This window comes from Saccopteryx leptura, chromosome 2 (assembly GCF_036850995.1).
Source record: "Saccopteryx leptura isolate mSacLep1 chromosome 2, mSacLep1_pri_phased_curated, whole genome shotgun sequence".
NCBI classification, from domain to species: Eukaryota; Metazoa; Chordata; class Mammalia; order Chiroptera; family Emballonuridae; genus Saccopteryx; species Saccopteryx leptura.
In genome coordinates, this window is record NC_089504.1 from 191,950,879 (window position 1) to 191,970,387 (window position 19,509).

General features: G+C 36.8%; 1 protein-coding gene across 5 annotated transcripts in view; it reads right to left on the reverse strand.

The window, feature by feature from the left end:
* The window catches only part of KCNAB1 (potassium voltage-gated channel subfamily A regulatory beta subunit 1), a 589,565-nt gene that overhangs the window by 163,940 nt on the left and 406,116 nt on the right, over positions 1–19,509 (reverse strand). For all 5 annotated transcript variants that reach the window (XR_010749312.1, XR_010749311.1, XM_066369872.1 and 2 more), the window contains exons 5-7: positions 18,036–18,080; positions 13,839–13,883; positions 12,010–12,053 (exon numbers count right to left, since the gene is read on the reverse strand). Coding sequence is in view for 3 of the 5 variants with exons in the window: in XM_066369872.1 (XP_066225969.1) it covers positions 12,010–12,053; positions 13,839–13,883; positions 18,036–18,080 (134 nt within the window). In the remaining 2 variants the exon portion in view is untranslated. The remainder of the gene's footprint in view (positions 1–12,009; positions 12,054–13,838; positions 13,884–18,035; positions 18,081–19,509) is intronic.

The window sequence follows — 19,509 nt, forward strand, 5'->3', positions numbered from 1 at the left end:
CAATCAGATACAAAGACCAACAAAAAAACAAAGCCACAAGTAAAAGTTCCAAGATGAACACAATAAAACCAAATTTAAACTGTGACAACAACAAAAAGAAAGGGGAGTTGAGAGGATGGAGATTAACAGTAACAAAGGATGATGGAGTGCAAAAGTACGCACAAAATAGTGCACTACATTGAACAAGGTAGGAACCCTTTTCATTACTTAAAGGTAACCACCATTAAAAAAACCACCACAGAAGCACATTATTTAAAAAAGATAGCAACAGAGGAAAGATGTATGGAATACAAGCAAATAAAAACAAAAGATAGAAAAACGAAAGAGAAGGATCAAACAAGACACAATACTAACAGAAAGCAAGATATAAAATGGCAATAGGGAACTCACAAGTATCAATAATTACACTAAATGTAAATGGATTAAACTCAACAATAAAAAGGCACAGAGTAGCAGAATGGATTAAAAAAGAAAATCCAACTGTATGCTGCCTACAGGAAACTCATCTAAGTAACAAGGATAAAAACAAATTCAAAGTGAAAGGCTGGAAAACAATATTCCAAGCAAATAATATCCAAAAAAAAGCAGGCATAACAATACTCATATCTGATAATGCGGACTACAAGACAGCAAAAGTACTCAGAGATAAAAATGGCCATTTCGTAATGGCTAAGGGGACACTGAATCAAGAAGACATAACAATTCTTAATATATATGCACCAAACCAAGGAGCACCAAAATATATAAGACAGCTACTTATTGACCTTAAAACAAAAACTGACACAAATACAATCATAATTGGCGACCTCAATACACCGCTGACGGCTCTAGATCGGTCATCCAAACAGAGAATCAACAAAGATATAGTGGCCTTAAAGAAAACACTAGAGCACCTGGATATGATAGACATCTACAAGACATTTCATCCCAAAGTGACAGAGTATACATTTTTCTCCAGTGTACATGGATTATTCTCAAGAATTGACCATATGTTGGGCCACAAAAACACATCAGCAAATTCAGAAAAATTGAAGTTGTATCAAGCATATTTTCTGATCATAAAGCCTTGAAACTAGAATTCAACTGCAAAAAAGAGGAAAAAAATCCCACAAAAATGTGGAAACTAAACAACATACTTCTAAAAAATGAATGGGTCAAAGAAGAAATAAGTGCAGAGATCAAAAGATATATACAGACTAATGAAAATGACAATACGACATATCAGAATCTATGGGATGCAGCAAAAGTAGTGGTAAGAAGGAAGTTCATATCACTTCAGGCATATATGAACAAACAAGAGAGAGCCCAAGTGAACCACTTAACTTCACACCTTAAGGAACTAGAAAAAGAAGAACAAAGACAACCCAAAACTAGCCGAAGAAAGGAGATAATAAAATTCAGAGCAGAAATAAATGAAATAAAGAATAGAATAACTATAGAAAAAATTAATAGAACAAGGAGCTGGTTCTTTGAAAAGATCAACAAAATTGACAACACCTTGGCAAGACTTACCAAGGAAAAAAGAGAAAGAACTCATATAAACAAAATCCAAAATGAAAGAGGAGAAATCACCACGGACACCATAGATAGACAAAGAATTATTGTAGAATACTATGAAAAATTTTATGCCACTAAATTCAACAACCTAGAAGAAATGGATAAATTCCTAGAACAATATAACCTTCCTAAACTGAGTCAAGAAGAAGCAGAAATCCCCTTTATTGAAACTTATTTGACCATATATATGTGGTTTTATTTCTAGACTTTCTATTCTGTTCCATTGGTCTGAGTGTCTATTTTTCTACCAATAACATGCTGTTTTGATTATTGTGGCTCTATAATATAATTTGAATTCAAATATTATAATGCCCCCTGCTTAGTTCTTTTCCTTAGGATTGCTCTGGCTATTTGGGGTATTTTATAGTTCCATATAGATCTGATGATTTTTTATTCCATTTCTTTAAAAAATGTCATTGGAATTTTGATGGGAATTGCATTAAATTTGTATATCGCTTTGGGTAATATAGTAATTTTGACTATATTTATTCTTCCTATCCAAGAACAAGGATATTTTTCCATTTCATTGTATCTTTTTTATTTCCCTTAATGATGCTTTGTAGTTTTCATTATATAGGTCCTTTAAATTCTTTGTTATTTTATTCCTAGGTATTTTATTTTATTTGTTGCAACCATTAAGAAGATTGCTTTTTGAGCTCGTTTTCTGATGTTTCATTGTTGGCATATAGGAAGGCAATGGACTTTTGTATATTAATTTTGTATCCTGCGACCTTACTGTATTGGTTTATTGTTTCTAGTACTCTTTTTGTGGAGTTGTTGGGGTTTTCAATGTATAGGGTCTTATCATCTGCAAAAAGTGAATCCTTTACTTTTCCTTTCCCAATATGAATGCCTTTTATTTTGTCCTCTTTTCTGATTTCTCTGGCTAGAACTTCCAGCACTACATTGAATAAGAGTGGAGAGAGTGGATAACCTTGTCTTGTTCCTGATTTTAGAGAAAAAGTTCTCAGTTTTATTCCATTTAATATGATGTTAGCTGATGGTTTATCATAGATGGCCTTTATTATGTTGAGATATTTTCCTTCTATACCCATTTCGTTAAGTGTTTTATACATAAAATAATGTTGTATATTATCGAATGCCTTTTCTGCATCTATTGATAAGATCATATGGTTTTTGTTCTTTGTTTTGTTGATATGGTGTATCACGTTAACCATTTTATGTATGTTGAGCCATCCTTGTGATTCTGGGATGAATCCCACTTGATCATGATAAATTATTTTTTTAATGTGTTGTTGTATTCAATTTGCTAATATTTTGTTTAGTATTTTAGCATCTGTATTCACTAGAGATATTGGTCTGTAGTTTTCTTTTTTTGTGCCATCCTTGCCAGGTTTTGGTATGAATGTTATGTTGGCCTCATAAAATGTGTTCGGCAGTATTGCTTCTTCTTCAATTTTTTGGAAGACTTTGAGTAGAATAGGAACCAAGTCTTCTCTGAATGTTTGATAGAATTCACTAGTATATTCGTGTGGCCCTGGACTTTTATTTTGGGGAAGGTTTTTAATATTTGTTTCTATTTCCCCCCTGCTTATAGGTCTGTTTAGGCTTTCTGCTTTTTCATACTCAGTCTAGGAAGATTGTATTGTTTTAGAAATTTATTCATTTCTTCTATATTGTTAAATTTGGTGGCATATAGTTTTTCATAGTATTCTACAATAATTCTTTGTGTATCTATGAAATCTCTAGTGATTTCTCCTCTTTCATTTTGGATTTTGTTTATATGAGTCCTTTCTCTTTCTTCTTAGTGAGTCTTGCCAATGGTTTGTCAATTTTCTTGATCTTTTCAAAATACCAGCTTCCTGTTTTATTTTTTTCTATAGTTTTTCTGTTCCTATTTCATTTATTTCTGCTCTGATTTTTATTATTTCTTTTTTTCTGCTGGTTTTGGGTTGTCTTTGTTCTTCTTTTTCTAGTTTCTTAAGATGTGAAGTTAAGTGGTATACTTGAGCTCTCTCTTGTTTGTTCATACAGGCCTGTATTGATATGAACTTTCCTCTTATTACTGCTTTTGCTGCATCCTAGAGATTCTCATATGTTGTATTGTTATTTTCGTTTGTCTCTATGTATCTTTTGATCTCTGCACTTATTTCTTCTTTGACCCACTCATTTTTTAAAAGTATGTTGTTTAGTTTCCACATTTTTGTGGGTTTGTTTACTTCTTTGCAGTTGAATTCTAATTTCAAGGCTTTATGATCAGAAAATATGCTTGGTATAACTTCAATCTTTCTGAATTTGTTGATGTTATTTTTGTGGTCCACCATATGGTCAATTCTTGAGAATGTTCCATGTACACTAGAGAAAAATGTATACTCTGGCACTTTGGGATGAAATGTCCTGTAGATGTCTATCATTTCCAATTGTTCTAGTGTTTTACTTAAGGCCAATATTTCTTTATTGATTTTCTGTTTGGATGAATGATCTAGAGCCATCAGCATTGTATTGAGGTCTCCAAGTATGATTGTATTTTTGTCAGATTTTGTTTTTAGGTCAGTCAGTAGCTGTCTTATATATTTTTGTGCTCCTTAGTTTGGTGCATATATATTAAGAAGTGTTATGTCTTCTTGATTCAATGTCCCCTTTATCATTATGATATGACCATTTTTGTCTCTGATTATCTTTGCTGTCTTGTAGTCAGCATTGTTAGATATGAGTATTGCTACACCTGCTTTTTTTTGGATGTTATTTTCTTGGAATATTGTTTTCCAACCTTTCACTTTGAATTTGTTTTTATCCTTGTAGCTTAGATGTGTTTCTTATAGGCAGCATACAGTTGGATTTTCTTTTTTAATCCATTCTGCTATTCTGTGTCTTTTTATTGGTGAGTTCAGTCCATTTACATTTAGTGTAATTATTGATATTTGAGGGTTTCCTATTACCATTTTATATATTGCTTTCTGATAGTTTTGTATCTTGTTTGGTTCTTCTTTTTCATTTTTCTATCATTTGTTTTTGTTTGGTTGTATTCCATACTTCTTTCCTCTGTTACTTCCTTTTTCAAGCCATGTGCTTCTGTGGTGGTTTTATCAGGGAAGGTTACCACTGAGGAATGGAAAGGATACATATCATGTTCATTGTAGTACATTTTCTCACAAGTGCTTCTGCACTCCATCCTTTTTTGCTACTCTTAATCTTTGTCCTCTCCCCTTTTTTATTTCTTTGTCACAGATTAATCTTGTTTTTATTGTGATCTTGATGGAGCTTTTACTTGTAGTTTTGTTTTGTTTTTTTTCTTTGTGTCTGCTCAGAAAATCCCATTTACTATTTCCTGAAGTGGGGGTTTTCTGGTGATAAATTTCCTCATCTTTTCTGTATCTGAATGTTTTTATTTCTACTTCATATTTGAAGGATTCTTGGCTGGAATTTCCTCTCTTTCAGTACTTTAAATATTGGGGTCCACTCTTTTCTAGGTTGTAGAATTTCTGCTGAGAAATTTGTTGATAATCTAATGGGCCTTCCTTTATATGTTGTATTCTTTTTTTCTGGCTGCCTTGAGAATTTTTTCTTTGTCATTGGTTTGTGCCAATTTCATTATGATGTGCCTTGAGTAGATTAATTAGGGTTAAGATAACTTGGTGTTCTGTTTGCTTCTTGAATTTGAGGCTTTAGTTCTTTCCACAGGCTTGGGAAGTTCTCATCTATTATTTGTTTGATTATGTTCTCCATTCCATTTTCTCTCTCTTCTTCTTCTGATATACCCATTATTCTTATGTTGCTCATTCTGATGGAGTCAGACAGTTCCTATAGGGCTATCTCATTTATTTTTTTAATTCATGAGTCTCTCTCTTCTTCTCTCTGTAGTGCCTCTAGTTGCTTGTCTTCTATGTCACTAATTCACTCCTCTATTTAGCCTGTTTTATTGGCTAAGCTTGTTAACTAGTTTTTCAGTTCATGAGTTGAGTTTTTCATCTATTTGATTTGTTTTCATAGTTTCAATTTTCTTGGTAATATATTTGTGTTCATTGAGATGTTTTTTGAGCTCCCTACATTGCCTTTCTGTGCTTTTTTGTATATTCCTGAGTATTTTTAGGACTTCAATTTTAAATTTTCTGTCATTTAATTCTAAGGATTCTAAGCTATTGAAATTTATTTTTATAGATTTTTTCTTATTTATCTGAGCTACATCTCTATCTTTTGTATCCATGATATTCTATTTTTTAAATTTTTATTGATTTTATTTATTTACTTATTTTTATTTATTGATTTTTAGAGGGTGGAGAGAGAGAGAGAGAGAAAGGGGAGGAGGAGCAGGAAGCATCAACTCCCATATGTGCCTTGACCCAGCAAACCAAAGTTTCAAACCGGCAACCTCAGCATTCCAGGTTGATGCTTTATCCCACTGCACCACCACAGGTCATCATTCTATTTATTTTTTAATGGCATTTGAAAGTGGTGTTGTTAATAACACTAATAAGAGTTGATAAAATTTTTTTAAACAATGCAGTGAAAAATTGAAAATTCTATTGTGCAAAGTGGAACAAAAATATGTAGAATGGGGTTAAGAGGAAATGACAGAGAGGCAAAAAAAGAGGCAGGAACCCACAAAATGACACAAGAAAAAATTTGGATCAAAGATAATATAATTTGTTTGTAAATGATGGTCAAATGAGAGAAATAGTGTAAGAGAAAAGAAAAAAAAGAAAAAGAGAAAAAAATACTGTGAAAAATGAAAATTGTATTGTATTAAGTGGCACAAAAACTATGGAATTGACAGCCGGAGTTGGGGGAATTGCTAAAGAAATGAAAAGTGATGTAAAAAGCCCACAAAATGCTACAGAGTAAAAATTTGAATCCAGAATAAAATAATTTGTTTGTGGGTGGGATTCAAATGAGAGAAAAAGTGAAAGAGAAAAGAAGAAACAAAGAGAGAGAGAGAGAGAGAAAAAATTGAGTTAAGTCTTTTGGAATGTAACACTCATAGAAAAAAAATGGAAAATGTAACACTTATGGGTAATAAAGTTCAAAATGAAAAGAAAAGAATAAAATGAAAAGAGGATAAAATGACCAAGGTGGAAGAAATAAAAACAGGTAAAAAATTCAAGAAAGAAATGGAAAAAGTTATAAAGATTGGATTTTTCCTTGTTTTGAGTAGTTATCTTCTTCCTTTTTCTTTCTTCTCTCTCTTTTTGGCTAGTGGCACTGTACCCCAGGTTCTGACCCTCTGGCACTCTTAGGCAGAGATTTGCTGTTGTGTCACTATGGTGATGACATAAACTAGACCTCAGTCCCATTGGTAGGTGGGGCTTGTTAGCGTTTGCAGGCTCTGACAATGGGAGAGTCCTTTTTCTCAGAGCCTCTCCCCAAATCTCTCCTTCCTGAACCAGCAGCCTGGGGACCCAGTTGTGACGTTGCTCCAGCCACTGCCTGGAAAGCAAGAGGCTCTAAGAGCAGCCAAATCCCCCCTCTATCTCCACTCAACACAGGGTTCTGCATAAGGCTTTGCCAGCCAGAGCCACCAGCACAATCAGGCAGGGCTGGGAGCCGATTGCCTTTCAGGTGTTTTTCTATGAGCCTCCAGGCATTTTATTAAGCCTCAGCACCCACAGGTCTGCTCTCCAGAGGCTGTCTACAAGCTGCCTGCACACCCTTCCCCCTATCACTTCTGTAGTTCTCTTCCCCAGGAGTGTGCTTTGTTAGTTTGTATGGCTGGCAGAGGTGCCACGCCCAGACAGGTCCAGGTGTAGGGAAGCCAGCTTTCTTGCACTTCCTGCGCGTTGTTGTTTGGGAAGCCAGGATTATTCAGAAACTCTGGTCACAGCCCATGCAAAGGGCCTCTTCTGATAGTCTCCGACCCAGCCCCTCCATCCAGAAATGCAGGCGCCCACACCTGAAGCACCAGGTGGACCCACTTTCACACTGACCACACTTGCTGACTGGGATACCGGGAGTAAACAAGGCAACTGTTGCTCGCCCACCTCTGCCGGGGTCTGCCGCTGGTGTTAGCTCCATGTGGGCTGAACCACGGGCACACTCTCTCCTCAGCTTGAATGTCTCTGTCCTAGCCCAGCTTTTTCTGTGCCCCCAGCCCTCACTTTCTCTCAGTTTCAAGAGAAAGCAGCCCTTGCTCAGGTCAGTGAGGAAAGTGGAATACCCAGTTCTCCATCTTATTTCCTTCAGAGTGGTTTTATATTCAGCCACCTTTTCGCCCAATCATACCTTTGTTTGATGTATGTGTATTTCAGATGCTCTGAGATTTTTTTTTCTGTCTCTAGTTGTTGAATTTGTTGAAGTTCAGGGAGAGGTATCGGGAGTACTCCTCACAGCACTATTTCTCTGACATCACCCTTGATATGATGATTTTTAACACTGACATCAATTGCGTTTAATGAAAGTTTGTGGAATGGCTAAGTGAATCAATAGAGTTTCAGAGCGTGAGAGGACCCTGGGATTCTAAACAGATATAATAAACCTTTAAATTACTTCTCCTTGTGAACCCAAGGAGAATGTTATTCCTAACTGGATCTAAGTCAAAGACTTTGGGTTCGTTGAAAAAGTCTTTCATATAAATTTTTTCAAAACAACCTTATTTACAATTCAAGCTCATTTTATACTTTCAGACTAACTCAAGTAGCCAAGGTTACCCAGCACACAAATGGCTTGAACTCTAAATGAATTGGGCTTTTGTCTTATCCATTAAGAGCAATTCTTGGCCTGACCTGTGGTGGCGTAGTGGATAAAGCGTCAACCTGGAAATGCTGAGGTCGCCGGTTCAAAACCCTGGGCCTGCCTGGTCAAGGCACATATGGGAGTTGATGCTTCCTGCTCCTCCTCCCCTTCTCTCTCTGTCTCTCTCCTCTCTCTCTCCCTCTCTCTCTCCTTTCTAAAATGAATAAATAAAAAAATAAAAAAATAAAAAAAGAGCAATTCTTAAATTTAATGTGTGTAGAAATCTCCAATATTGAATAAGGTCACCTTCATCACAGAGCAAGTACCCATGAAACCCAAATTTTATAAATCATTTATAAATTTATAAATCATTCAGACTGTATTTTGGGTCTAGAAACCTCATGTCCCCCTCTTTTTTCCTTCAAAATTCACTCAATTCCTTAATTTCATCCAGCTTGGAAATAGTTTTTTTACTGACTCTCTTGTACTCATTAACATGTTTTGTCTTTGACTGAAGCTATAAACTTGAATGTAACAGCAACATAGCAAATAATAATAATTTATCCCAATTCTTTTTCAATCTTGAATGTTTGAAATTTTGTGTTGAAGTTTGAGACTGGGTCAAATTGAATTTTAGGTGACTTGGTTTATCCATCCTGAGTGATTAGTTCCTAAGAGAATTCCTGACTCATTTAAAAGGAGAGAATTTAAGGTATTTCTATTAATTTGTATGAAGCTTTAAGAAAACTGATTTTAAAAAAGAGAAAGAATTCTGAAATTACAAACAGATACTGGTAAATATTAAAGCAATGGAAATTCCGTAAAAACCCCAGAAGCACAATACTCTTTTCCATTTCCATTTTATATTTCTTTGTTGATTGCAAATATGAACCATTCTCTGAATTTCTTTTTTAGTCAATTACTGTAAAAAGAGAAACATGAACTCTTTAGGTAGCACATTGCTGCTGTGTTCGTTCCACTTGTTACCAGCCGACAGGTTTATTTACTGACAAACTTTGTTAGATGACACAAGTCATGGGGGGAAATGGTACAGCAGAAATGGTGACAGTTTTGAGAGACAGGGTGGGCTTGACTTCACAATATCAAATTGAACACCAAGGCTTGAGAAGGGATTTTGTTCATATGAGGGAATTTGGAAGCTTCCTCTAGTGCTAGAATGTGGTCATTTGTTGCGACAGTCTTGGAATGTTACTTACTTAGTAAAGGGTGACCTTATCCACAGAACAGTGACAAGCAATTGCACTATTAAGAATAATGATGATGACCACAAAAAGAACTTATTAAGTGCTAATTATATGACAGACACTGTGCTTCATTTAAATTCAATCTATGTACATGACAGCCCTTTTTAACATTTTTTTCTTTATTGAAAAAGGTGTAAGTATAAAATTTTGTAATATATAGATAGGAAAGAAGTAAATATGTATAATAACACCATAATGTAGAAATACTGATAGCCCATTTTAATAGTTGAGGAAACTCAGGCTTAGCTGAGGAAACTCAGGTAATTTGTACAATGTCCCCCAGCTCATAAGTGACAGAGTTGGAACTCAGACCAATGTTTGTCTAATTTCAAAGTCTAAATGCCTACAAATATATTAAAAATCAATTTTTGAGGATTACCAAACTGAAAAATAACTTTGAAAACAACAGTTGAATATAATCATTATTGTTAAATTATGTGTATATGTGAATATATACACACACACACACACACACACATATGTGTATCTATATGCACACACATTCCAAGATTCAAATTTAAAAGTTTCCATTTTAAATTAAATGATTGAATACTGGAACTATTACTTTTCCAGTGATAGTCTACATAGATATTTCAAAGAGTGAAGTTATAGGTCAATAAAGATTTCCAACTTCCGAACTGGAATGAATGTCTTCAAATTCAACATTATCTTTCAGAGCAGAAAAACATTCACAATGAAATGACAGCCTGGGAGAAAATATTTGTAATGTTTGTAACATTAATGTACAACAAAGCTTGAATATCATTAATATACAAAGAGCTCATGCAAATTAACAAGACCATGACAAACAACTCAAAAGAAAAATATCCTGAGAATATAAAGAGTTAATTTCCAGAAAAAGAAGCACTAAATTATTCAAAGAAACTCAAATTCATTAATAAATAAATGTATAAATAAGCAAATTTAAAAAAATTAGCTCATCCATCAGATTGGTACCCTATTTAGAAAATAATTTCATGTTAAAATATGCGTTATTCTTTGACTTACCAATCCAATTTCAGTTCCTATCTTATTTACATAAGAATGGTCATTTGCATAACTCTTTATAATACTAAAAAGATAAATAACCCATAAAACATGTGTACGTGTGTTTGTGTGTTGTGTCTAAATTTATTTTAATTGAGAAAAAAGTAAAGTTTAGGTTAATATACATAGCTTACTTCCATTGGTTTAACACATGTGTTTTTGTGTTTACTGTATAATTAAATTTCATAAATAGATAAGTCAGTGTAACTATAGGGAAAAGTTGGGAAGGATGTGCACTAGATGGAATTAGATGCCGTGAGCTAAGAGAGAACTCCATTTCTTTATTTTTATTTTTGAAGTGGTGGGATTAGAGTATACTTTATAGTTTTGGTGACTTTTGTTATTTCATAAATGAAATTAGTTTTTAAAAGGACAAAAGTAATGTCTCAATCATTAATTATGAATCTAAAATTATAAAATCTTGGACTTTTATGAAATGGTCCATGATCTAGTATAAAGATGTTGGAAATACATGGTAGCCCCTTTTAACATTTTTGTTTCTTTATTGCAAAAGGTGTAGGTATAACATTTTGTAATGTATAGACAGGAAATAAATAAATAAAAATTCTTAACAATTCTCACAATCGTCACAATGAAGTAGACTAGGAGTACTTTGCTATGTGATGATTCTTGCAGACTGCTTCAGTTCCTGTTTATTTCTAAGCTATACAAAGTTTTGAGCGCCATCGCAACAGCAGTGGCACCGTAAATCAATCAATAGTGGCAGTTGGTCACAAATTTTTTTCTATGTATAATACTCATTTTTTTAAAGTATACTCATCTTAACATATGGTCACACAAAAATCTTGTATACAAATGTTTATAAGCAGCATTATTCATGTAATAGTCAAAATATGAAAACAACCCAAATAAATATATAAACAAAATATGGTGTAATCATACAATAAAATTTTATTTGGCAATAGAAAGGAATGAAATACTGACATATGCTACAACATGGATGAACATTATGCTAATGTATGCAAAGAGCCCATCACAAAATATCACATATTGTATGATCACATTTATATAAAATGTCCAGAACTGGAAAATTTATAGAGATGTAAGTAGATTAGCAGTTGCTTGGGGCTGTGAGAGAGAAGATAAGAAGGAGATGGAAGTGTCTACTAGTGGGTACAAGGTTTCTTTCTGGGGAAATGAAAATGTTTTAAAATGAAATTATGGTGATGATTGCACAACTCTATACTCAGAACCAATGAATTGTATTCTTTGAATGGGTAAACTTTTATGGTGTATAAATTATATCTCAAACTTTTAAAAGTCTTATGGAAGTGTTTTATTAAGGTTAGCATAGCTGTCAAGGATAAGAGAAAATTTGGCCTTTTTCTGTATTTCTTCTTTTTCCCAACACTCAACCCAGGAAGAAACTTGGTTGATTGTGGTTCTTTTTACAGAGAATGTTCCTTCTCCCAATGTGCTTTGAACCTATTTGGCTGATACCTTCCTTGAACCAGCAGCTCACAGTGCTGTGAAGCGAGGCAGCAGTACCTACCTTCAATAATATGTTTTCTTGACAGCCCTCGCTCCGTTTCAGCTCTAACAAGAGAAAGAAGCAAACGACTTTCAGTGGGGTGTGCTCTCTTTCATTGCTGTTTTAAAAGTACAGAAGAACAAAAATTTTAGACTGAATTGCTAATTTTTTGCCCTGTTCTTGGCAAATTCTGTACCACTGCAGGCTGAGGAGAGCAGGCTGGTGGGCAGCACACTGAGTCCTTTTCTTTGGAGACCCCAGGAGATGAATTAACCATGACTCTCACTACACCGTGGTAATAACAACTCAGCCACCCACACCCTGTTTATACATAATTTGACACATGGCTCAGCCTTCCCACCTTGTTATTACCAATCCCAAGCTAATGAAATAAAATAAAAGGCTTGATATAAGTTTGTGAGCTTTTCCATAAGAGTGTCAGGCTGCTAATGTTATTAGCTTTTCCAAAAAAAAAAAGTAAATTTGAAAGTGCCTTTTGATTTTCAAAAGAAATGAACAACTACTGCCTTTTAAAATGTTATTAAACACCTTTTACTTAAACTAGTATCCTAAGAAGACCAGCTTTTAACCAGGACTTTGGCCTTTTCAGACCATTCTCAAGCTCTGACTACTCAGAAAGAAATGGGATCCTTGAGTTTTATAGTATTGAAGAAATGTTTCTTCAACATCAATACTTTTGGCAAGAATAGTAGTTTACCATTTGCCTTTGGTGATTTTCTATCTTTTGTAAGTATATCAGATAGTATTGTATGTATTACTCTACTACATATTGTTCTTGCAGACTGTCTTACTTCCTGATTATTTCTGAATTATAGGCCAGGTTTTGAGTACTGCAAATGCACCAAGCAATGGCACCGCGAGTCAGAGCATAGATATTGTGAATCTACATTTCTTATGGGTGCCATGGGGCTTTCTCTTTATATAGACTATAATAGTAGCAAAAATCTAAATTCCATTTTTCTGTCTTTATATTGATCATAAGCAGGCTCAAAAACAGTAATAAAATATGGAATGTGTGTGTACATATACATTCTGATTAAAAGATTTCTGAAAAGCTGGTCTCTGCCTCCAAGTTTATTCCCTATCAATTATCGAGAGGTAAATAAAGTTTTATTTGTTTGTGTTTGTATTTTGTTAAGAAATCTTTGAGATTTCCATAAAAAGGCCTTGCTCTATTCTTACATGTCTGTCTTAAAGGCCAGCATTCTAAGTTCTGCTGGATAATGTAAATACCAGTTCAAATACCAGTAGAGTCATCAGAAGTCAATTCAACCTGCAACATTTGTTCTGCATCCTACACCGGAAAGAGAACTTCTCTTTCATAAAGACTAACTGCAAGTGATACAGGAATCTTTGCCTTGTTTTCCAATGAGATGCCCTTTCGACCAGCACATTCAGAGCCCTTCTCAGAAATGATCAGAGACTGACACGTGGGGCCAGACAAGATATTTTTATCTATGCGTTCTAGAGAAGCATCTGAGTTTTGGCAGGTTTGAGTTGCTTTTCTTCTGCAATGCTATGTGCTTATTTCCTATTCCCCAAATCTGAGCTCTGTTTTAGAAATGGTTCTAAGTGTGAGGTTGGTATTTGAAACATCTCTATGAATCACTTAGTAACAAGTGCTTTGCACTAAGTTTCTTTGGGAACATCTTACTGGAACTGAATCCTAGGCTAATTGCTATTTCTTTCAAGTGAGAAACAATCATCTTTCTCCATCTAAACCAATTAATTCTGGCATATTAGATGTAAAATGGTTGCCTAAACAGATAAAAGCATGAACTATGAGTTGTTTCTCATCAAATAGGGGAAATAAAAGGTATTTAACTTACTTTCCACCCCAGTAGAGTTTGGTTGTTATAACAAGGCTGGACCTCCTGTATGTTAAACAGACAAATACACAGAGAAATATTAAATAAATTGCTGGTTAGTGTACTGAGTCATATTGTTATTACAACACCAAAAAAGAATCTATTGTATCTCAATTTTAAAAAATTGGCAAAGAGATAAATTTGTTAATTTCTATTATTGAAATGTAAAGGTAAAGAGAAGCTAGTGCACGGGGTTTTGGGGTCAGATCCCAGAGGAAGAGGCTGAAGGGAAGTGATCTTTACCAGGAGGGGCTGGAGGGAGTTGAGGACTGACAGCTAACAGGTGAGTGGGTGGTGGCAAAGTGACGGTATGTGGTAGATATGAAGGATAGGAACAGCACCTGAGGAGGGTGAGTGAAAGGACTTAAAGGATGGATTACATTAAGACCTTAAACCAACAGTCACCAACTAATACTTAGCATCTGACAAAACCCTGATTGAATGTGAACTTTTCCGGGGGTAAGTCCACCCTCCAAAGATCATGGACTTGGCCCTGGCCGTTTGGCTCAGTGGTAGAGCGTCGGCCTGGCGTGCAGAAGTCCCGGGTTCGATTACCGGCCAGGGCACACAGAAGCGCCCATCTGCTTCTCCACCCCTCCCCCTCTCCTTCCTCTCTGTCTCTCTCTTCCACTCCCACAGCCAAGGCTCCATTGGAGCAAAGATGGCCCGGGAGCTGGGGATGGCTCCTTGGCCTCTGCCCCAGGCGCTAGAATGGCTCTGGTCGCAACAGAGTGACGCCCCGGAGGGGCAAAGCATCACCCCCTGGTGGGCAGAGTGTCGCCCCCTGGTGGGCGTGCTGGGTGGATCCCGGTCGGGCGCATGTGGGAGTCTGTCTGACTGTCTCTCCCCGTTTCCAGCTTCAGAAAAATACAAAAACAAACAAACAAACAAAACCAAAGATCATGGACTTAGTGGCTCTGAACTACTACCCTTTCCAACCATCACATTCACATGTAGAAATTGACTACATGGAAATATGAATGATAAAGTAAATTATAATACTAAATAGGAATAAAATTTCTATGAGTGTCTTATTAAATGGAAATGTTATTTTAGGGAAGGGGTTGAAAAATTCTTAACGCAAAGTTTTACCACCATACTCTTAAAGGAATAAAATGTAGAAATCTTGTCAGCAAACGTATTACTTTCTCAAAACCACATCCAAATGGAGGACATGCTATTATGATCATGGAATAAGAAATATGTCTTGAGAACTATAGTCATATAACTTAAAATTGGGAGGCAGATCTCAGTGTAATTTAGTTTCTCCAGGTATGTAATTCGGTTGAACTTATCTAGAAAAAAAATCATTTGTGATTCAAAGGTTAAGACCAAACTGTAGAAGCATTTGAAATAGGCATTTATAATTTCATCAGCTGAAACAGTGATGCCTCTGGGCCCTCAGGAATAAAAGTCTAGTGTGATTCATGATAATCAGTGGAGAAGGATCATGATAATTCTGACAGCTTGGCTGCAACAGAAAAATTTGTAGAAAATGTCAGCAACCCCAACCCCCTGAATTTAATTCCCTGAAAAGTAATTTGAATCACTGTAACAGAAGGTCTACAGACAGAAACATCTGGAGATTCCACACCCTGAAAGGGCTTTCTGGGTAGACCCATCAATGTCAGGAGACCTAGTATCATAGTGGTCAGCTAGGAAGAGCCCCGTCTCCTTAGCAAGCATTGTCAGAGCTTCAACAAAAGGCTAAATGGAATAGTATACAAAATGAATGCAGCACTCTTGATTATTCAGAGCACTTGGGCCTGCCAAAGAATCACATTCTACCCAGGTATGACCATCATAGACTTACTTATTTTTCCAAAGTTAGGCTTTCTGTAAAATGTTTTGCTTATGTAGGTGTGCACACTAACAGTAATGTTCAAACAATAAGATTAGACAGCAAACTGGTGAATTATCAGTGACCTCATGGCAGCATTTCAAATGGGTGGAGAAGGATAATATGAATGTTTTACTTTGATATTAGCACAGCTTTCAAAATACTTCTGCACCTGTTATGTCACCTAATCAGTGTGACACTTTATGAACAGCTATGACATCTATTTCCCAGGTAAAGAAATAGAGACTCAGAGAAGTAACTTGTCTTGGATAGTACAGCTAGCAAGTAGTGGCACTGGAGCAAGAAGCCAGTGTGCTGTCATTGAAACTGCTTTAATCGACTCCTTACTCTGATTATACAATTTATCTTCTCACTAGTTTTCTGGGGGCAGTGGTGAATGGGTGTCAATATTCTGTGGTCTGGTGATAGCTTGACTTTTTATTTGCAAGACCGGAAGGCAGTTTGTGAAGCATGCATGTTAATCTACTGTCTTGTAGGTATATAATAGACTCTGGAAACTAGGGAGAATGATGGCTCCGTGTTCTCTGGGTGTTCAGGGGCAGAGAGCCACTGCACTGACGCTTCCCCTCCTTCCTCAGGTGACTCTGTCAGCCTATCCCTCACTGCAGATTTCACTGGACACCTAGTGGACTCATCTTCAAGGTCTCCATTACAGGTTGAATTGGGTCCCTCAAAAAGATAAATTATTAAAGCCCTAACCTCCAGTACCTCAGAATGTCAGCTGATTTGAAAATAGGGTCATTACACATAAAATTAGTTACATGAAGATGAGGTCATATTGGAGAATAGTGAGCCCTTAATTCAATGTGACTGGTGTCCTCATGGTAAGGCACACAGACACACACAGGGGAGAATGCCATGTGATGACAGAGGCAGATGCTGAAGGGTTGTTTGGGCACCAAGGAATGCCAACGACTGCCAGCAGCCACCAGAAGCTGGAAGAGGCAAGGAAGAATTCTACTTAGAGTTTCAGAGTGAGCATGGCTCTGTCCAAACCTTGATTTTGCACTTTTGGCCTCTAGAAGTGTGAGAGAACAACTTGCTGTTGGTTTAAGCCACCCAGTTTGTGGCACTTTGTTATAGCAGGCCCAGGAATTTGACACAGTCCTTATGGAGCAGTGATGGATGGGCCTACATACTGTGTGGGAAGGTAGCACAGGCAGGTGGAAGACTGGGTCGCAATATGAATATTTTTCCATTTTTAAGGTTGAATGCAGTTCTTTCTCAACACCCTTACAGTCCCTGAAGTTGGAAGGAAGAGAAGTGAGAGGTAGAAAATAGGTCACCAAACTTTATTTGTTGACAGCTCCATAAATTTCTGGTTTTCTATTTCCACAAGGCCTTCTATTCCTACCAAACATCTAAGAGTTTGCATACTTCTAGTTTTCCCTCCACAGGAGGTTAAAATGCTTTGTAGGAAGGCATAATGAAATCAGTCTTGACTCATTCTCTTTGAGAAGTTTGCTTCTTCTTACACTAAATTTTACACAAACTGTGTGCATATGCATGGTGCCAAGTTCATATGCAGCTGTTTCACTAATACTATTGAATTGCTATTTATTTGGCCATGAGCAGAGATTATACCGGAGCAGAAGAGGATACCAAACTTGTCCAGTGATCTTTCTTGGTTTTCCTGACTCTGCAATCATGCTGGGGAAATAGCGGGTATCGGGGCTGACATGTGTAGTGAAATGGAGGGGGTTGTCCCTCCCTCAGATATCATGGCATCCATTATTACACTGGCTCTGGCTACAGAAGGTGATGGGATGGGACGTGACCCCTCAAGGATGGCAGATGAAGCACATTCTTGAATGCCCAGATAATAGGGCTCCCTGGATGCTGGAGACATGCTAGCATAGAAGAAAGCTTTGGAGTATTTATCCCAAGGGCTTCTTATTTCATCATTCCTTTGCATTTTGAGTTGTTAATAAAATGAATAGGAACATAAATATGTGTGTATAGATAATATGCTTCCTGTAAGCTGTAGTCCTTCACCAAATTATTATAAATGGCAGTCACAAGCCATGAAGATGTCCGCCCCTTTTTTATGTTCAAATACCTGCTGAACATTCTCTCCTCCTTGGCTCAACCCCATGGTAACTCACTGTGATTAATGACTAGTCAATAAGTTTTGAAGCACAAGTAATAAACTTGCTGGTATTTACTTTTCAAACCACTGTAAATAATTTCCATACTAAGAGTTGACTTTTTTTTGGACAACGTTTTGGTCAGTTGTCATCCAATTTATAATGGCAGTCTTTTTAGAGGCAAGTAAAAAGTGGTGGTAGATGCATTACCTCCAGCCTTTCTTCTTGATGATGCTCCCCAGAATCACTTCAGCCCTGGAAGGGGAAAAAGATAATGTCTTAGGGTATGGTGGCCTGGAAACACAAGAGTCAATACAAAACATCAGAGTCATTCCTGGTTTGAACTCTCAGTGCCTCCATGTCCCAAAAATAGGAGCTGCTCTCTGCTAGTAGCAGTTTCCGCTGGTGCCTGCAGAATCCTGCTCCAGAGCATTCCAGAAGCACCTCCCAAATTCTGACATGCAGGCAGGAGACCATCTGCAGCCCTGATGCTAAAAAACAGTGGAGTCATTTGGCAGTTTGGTGTTTTGAAACCACTGATCCTGCTTGGTGATGTCCAAGGGAAGTCACAGTTTTCCTTCTATTTGCTATGGTTTGCAATTGTGACTGGGGAGGACAATGAAACCTCACACTGTGTAGGCAGACAATATCAACTCCCAGGAGATCTTGCAGGATAAAAGAACCTGTGTGTAGGTTTAGATGTCCCAGATGCCAGGGCTGCAGATGCAGTGGCCCACATAGACAATGTCCTGGGTTCTAGTGACAAGCAGTGTCATAGAAGCAGGACATAGGGAGGTATTGAAAAGTGTCTTTTCTGCACCTAAGGCTGTGTAGTGTAGAGTATACTGAAGACACCCCATCTACCTAGCCCAACTGGGACCCAAGCTGAAGACACTAAAATTTTCTTGTAGGTTTCTCCCAGTAAGACCAACTTATGAGAAGCAGCTGCACTCTCAGAGGCTTTGTGAATGGGGGCAGCAATGGAATTAGCACTTTGTCCATTAGGCTCTTATAGGCGGGACGCATCACTAATCATTGTTTGTCTTGACTGAAAGTACTGTCTTTGTTGGAGTGTATTTGAAAACCCAGCATAAGCCTCACTGCACTTAGCTATGGTAACGCCCAGACAGACATGCACTGAATGTCAGTGTTCTTTCCTTCCTCCCTTCTGTCTCTCTGATGGCTGCTTTTTGCAACCTTGCTTTTCACAGTGGGAACCCATCTTAGTTACACACTGACAATCAATCAGTAATTAACCAGGACTGATCATTCTTCACAATAGGTATACAAACAGAATGCTAATAGATTCATTCATCACTTCTCTCTTTTCAACCTTAGCCTCATTTGGTATGGAGCAGGATTCAACAGAAGAAGCAAAACACTGAAAAAGGCTATGATGTTGAAAGAGCAAGCCCTTATCAATTTTATTTTCTCTCCTTGAACTCAACAGAAAACATCAGGGATGTAGCTTCTGAACCTCCTTGATGGTCCTTAAACATAGACCTGCCCTTGTAAAGGAGGAAACCCATGTAAGGAAAATGTACTTTGACCAAGCAATGATGAACCTAACTCAACACCTCCAGCACTTTGATTGTAATTCTCACCTGGAAGTGGCAACAGTGTGTGTGTGTGTGTGTGTGTGTGTGTGTGTGTGTGTGTGTGTTGTAGAATCAAGCCTGCAGGT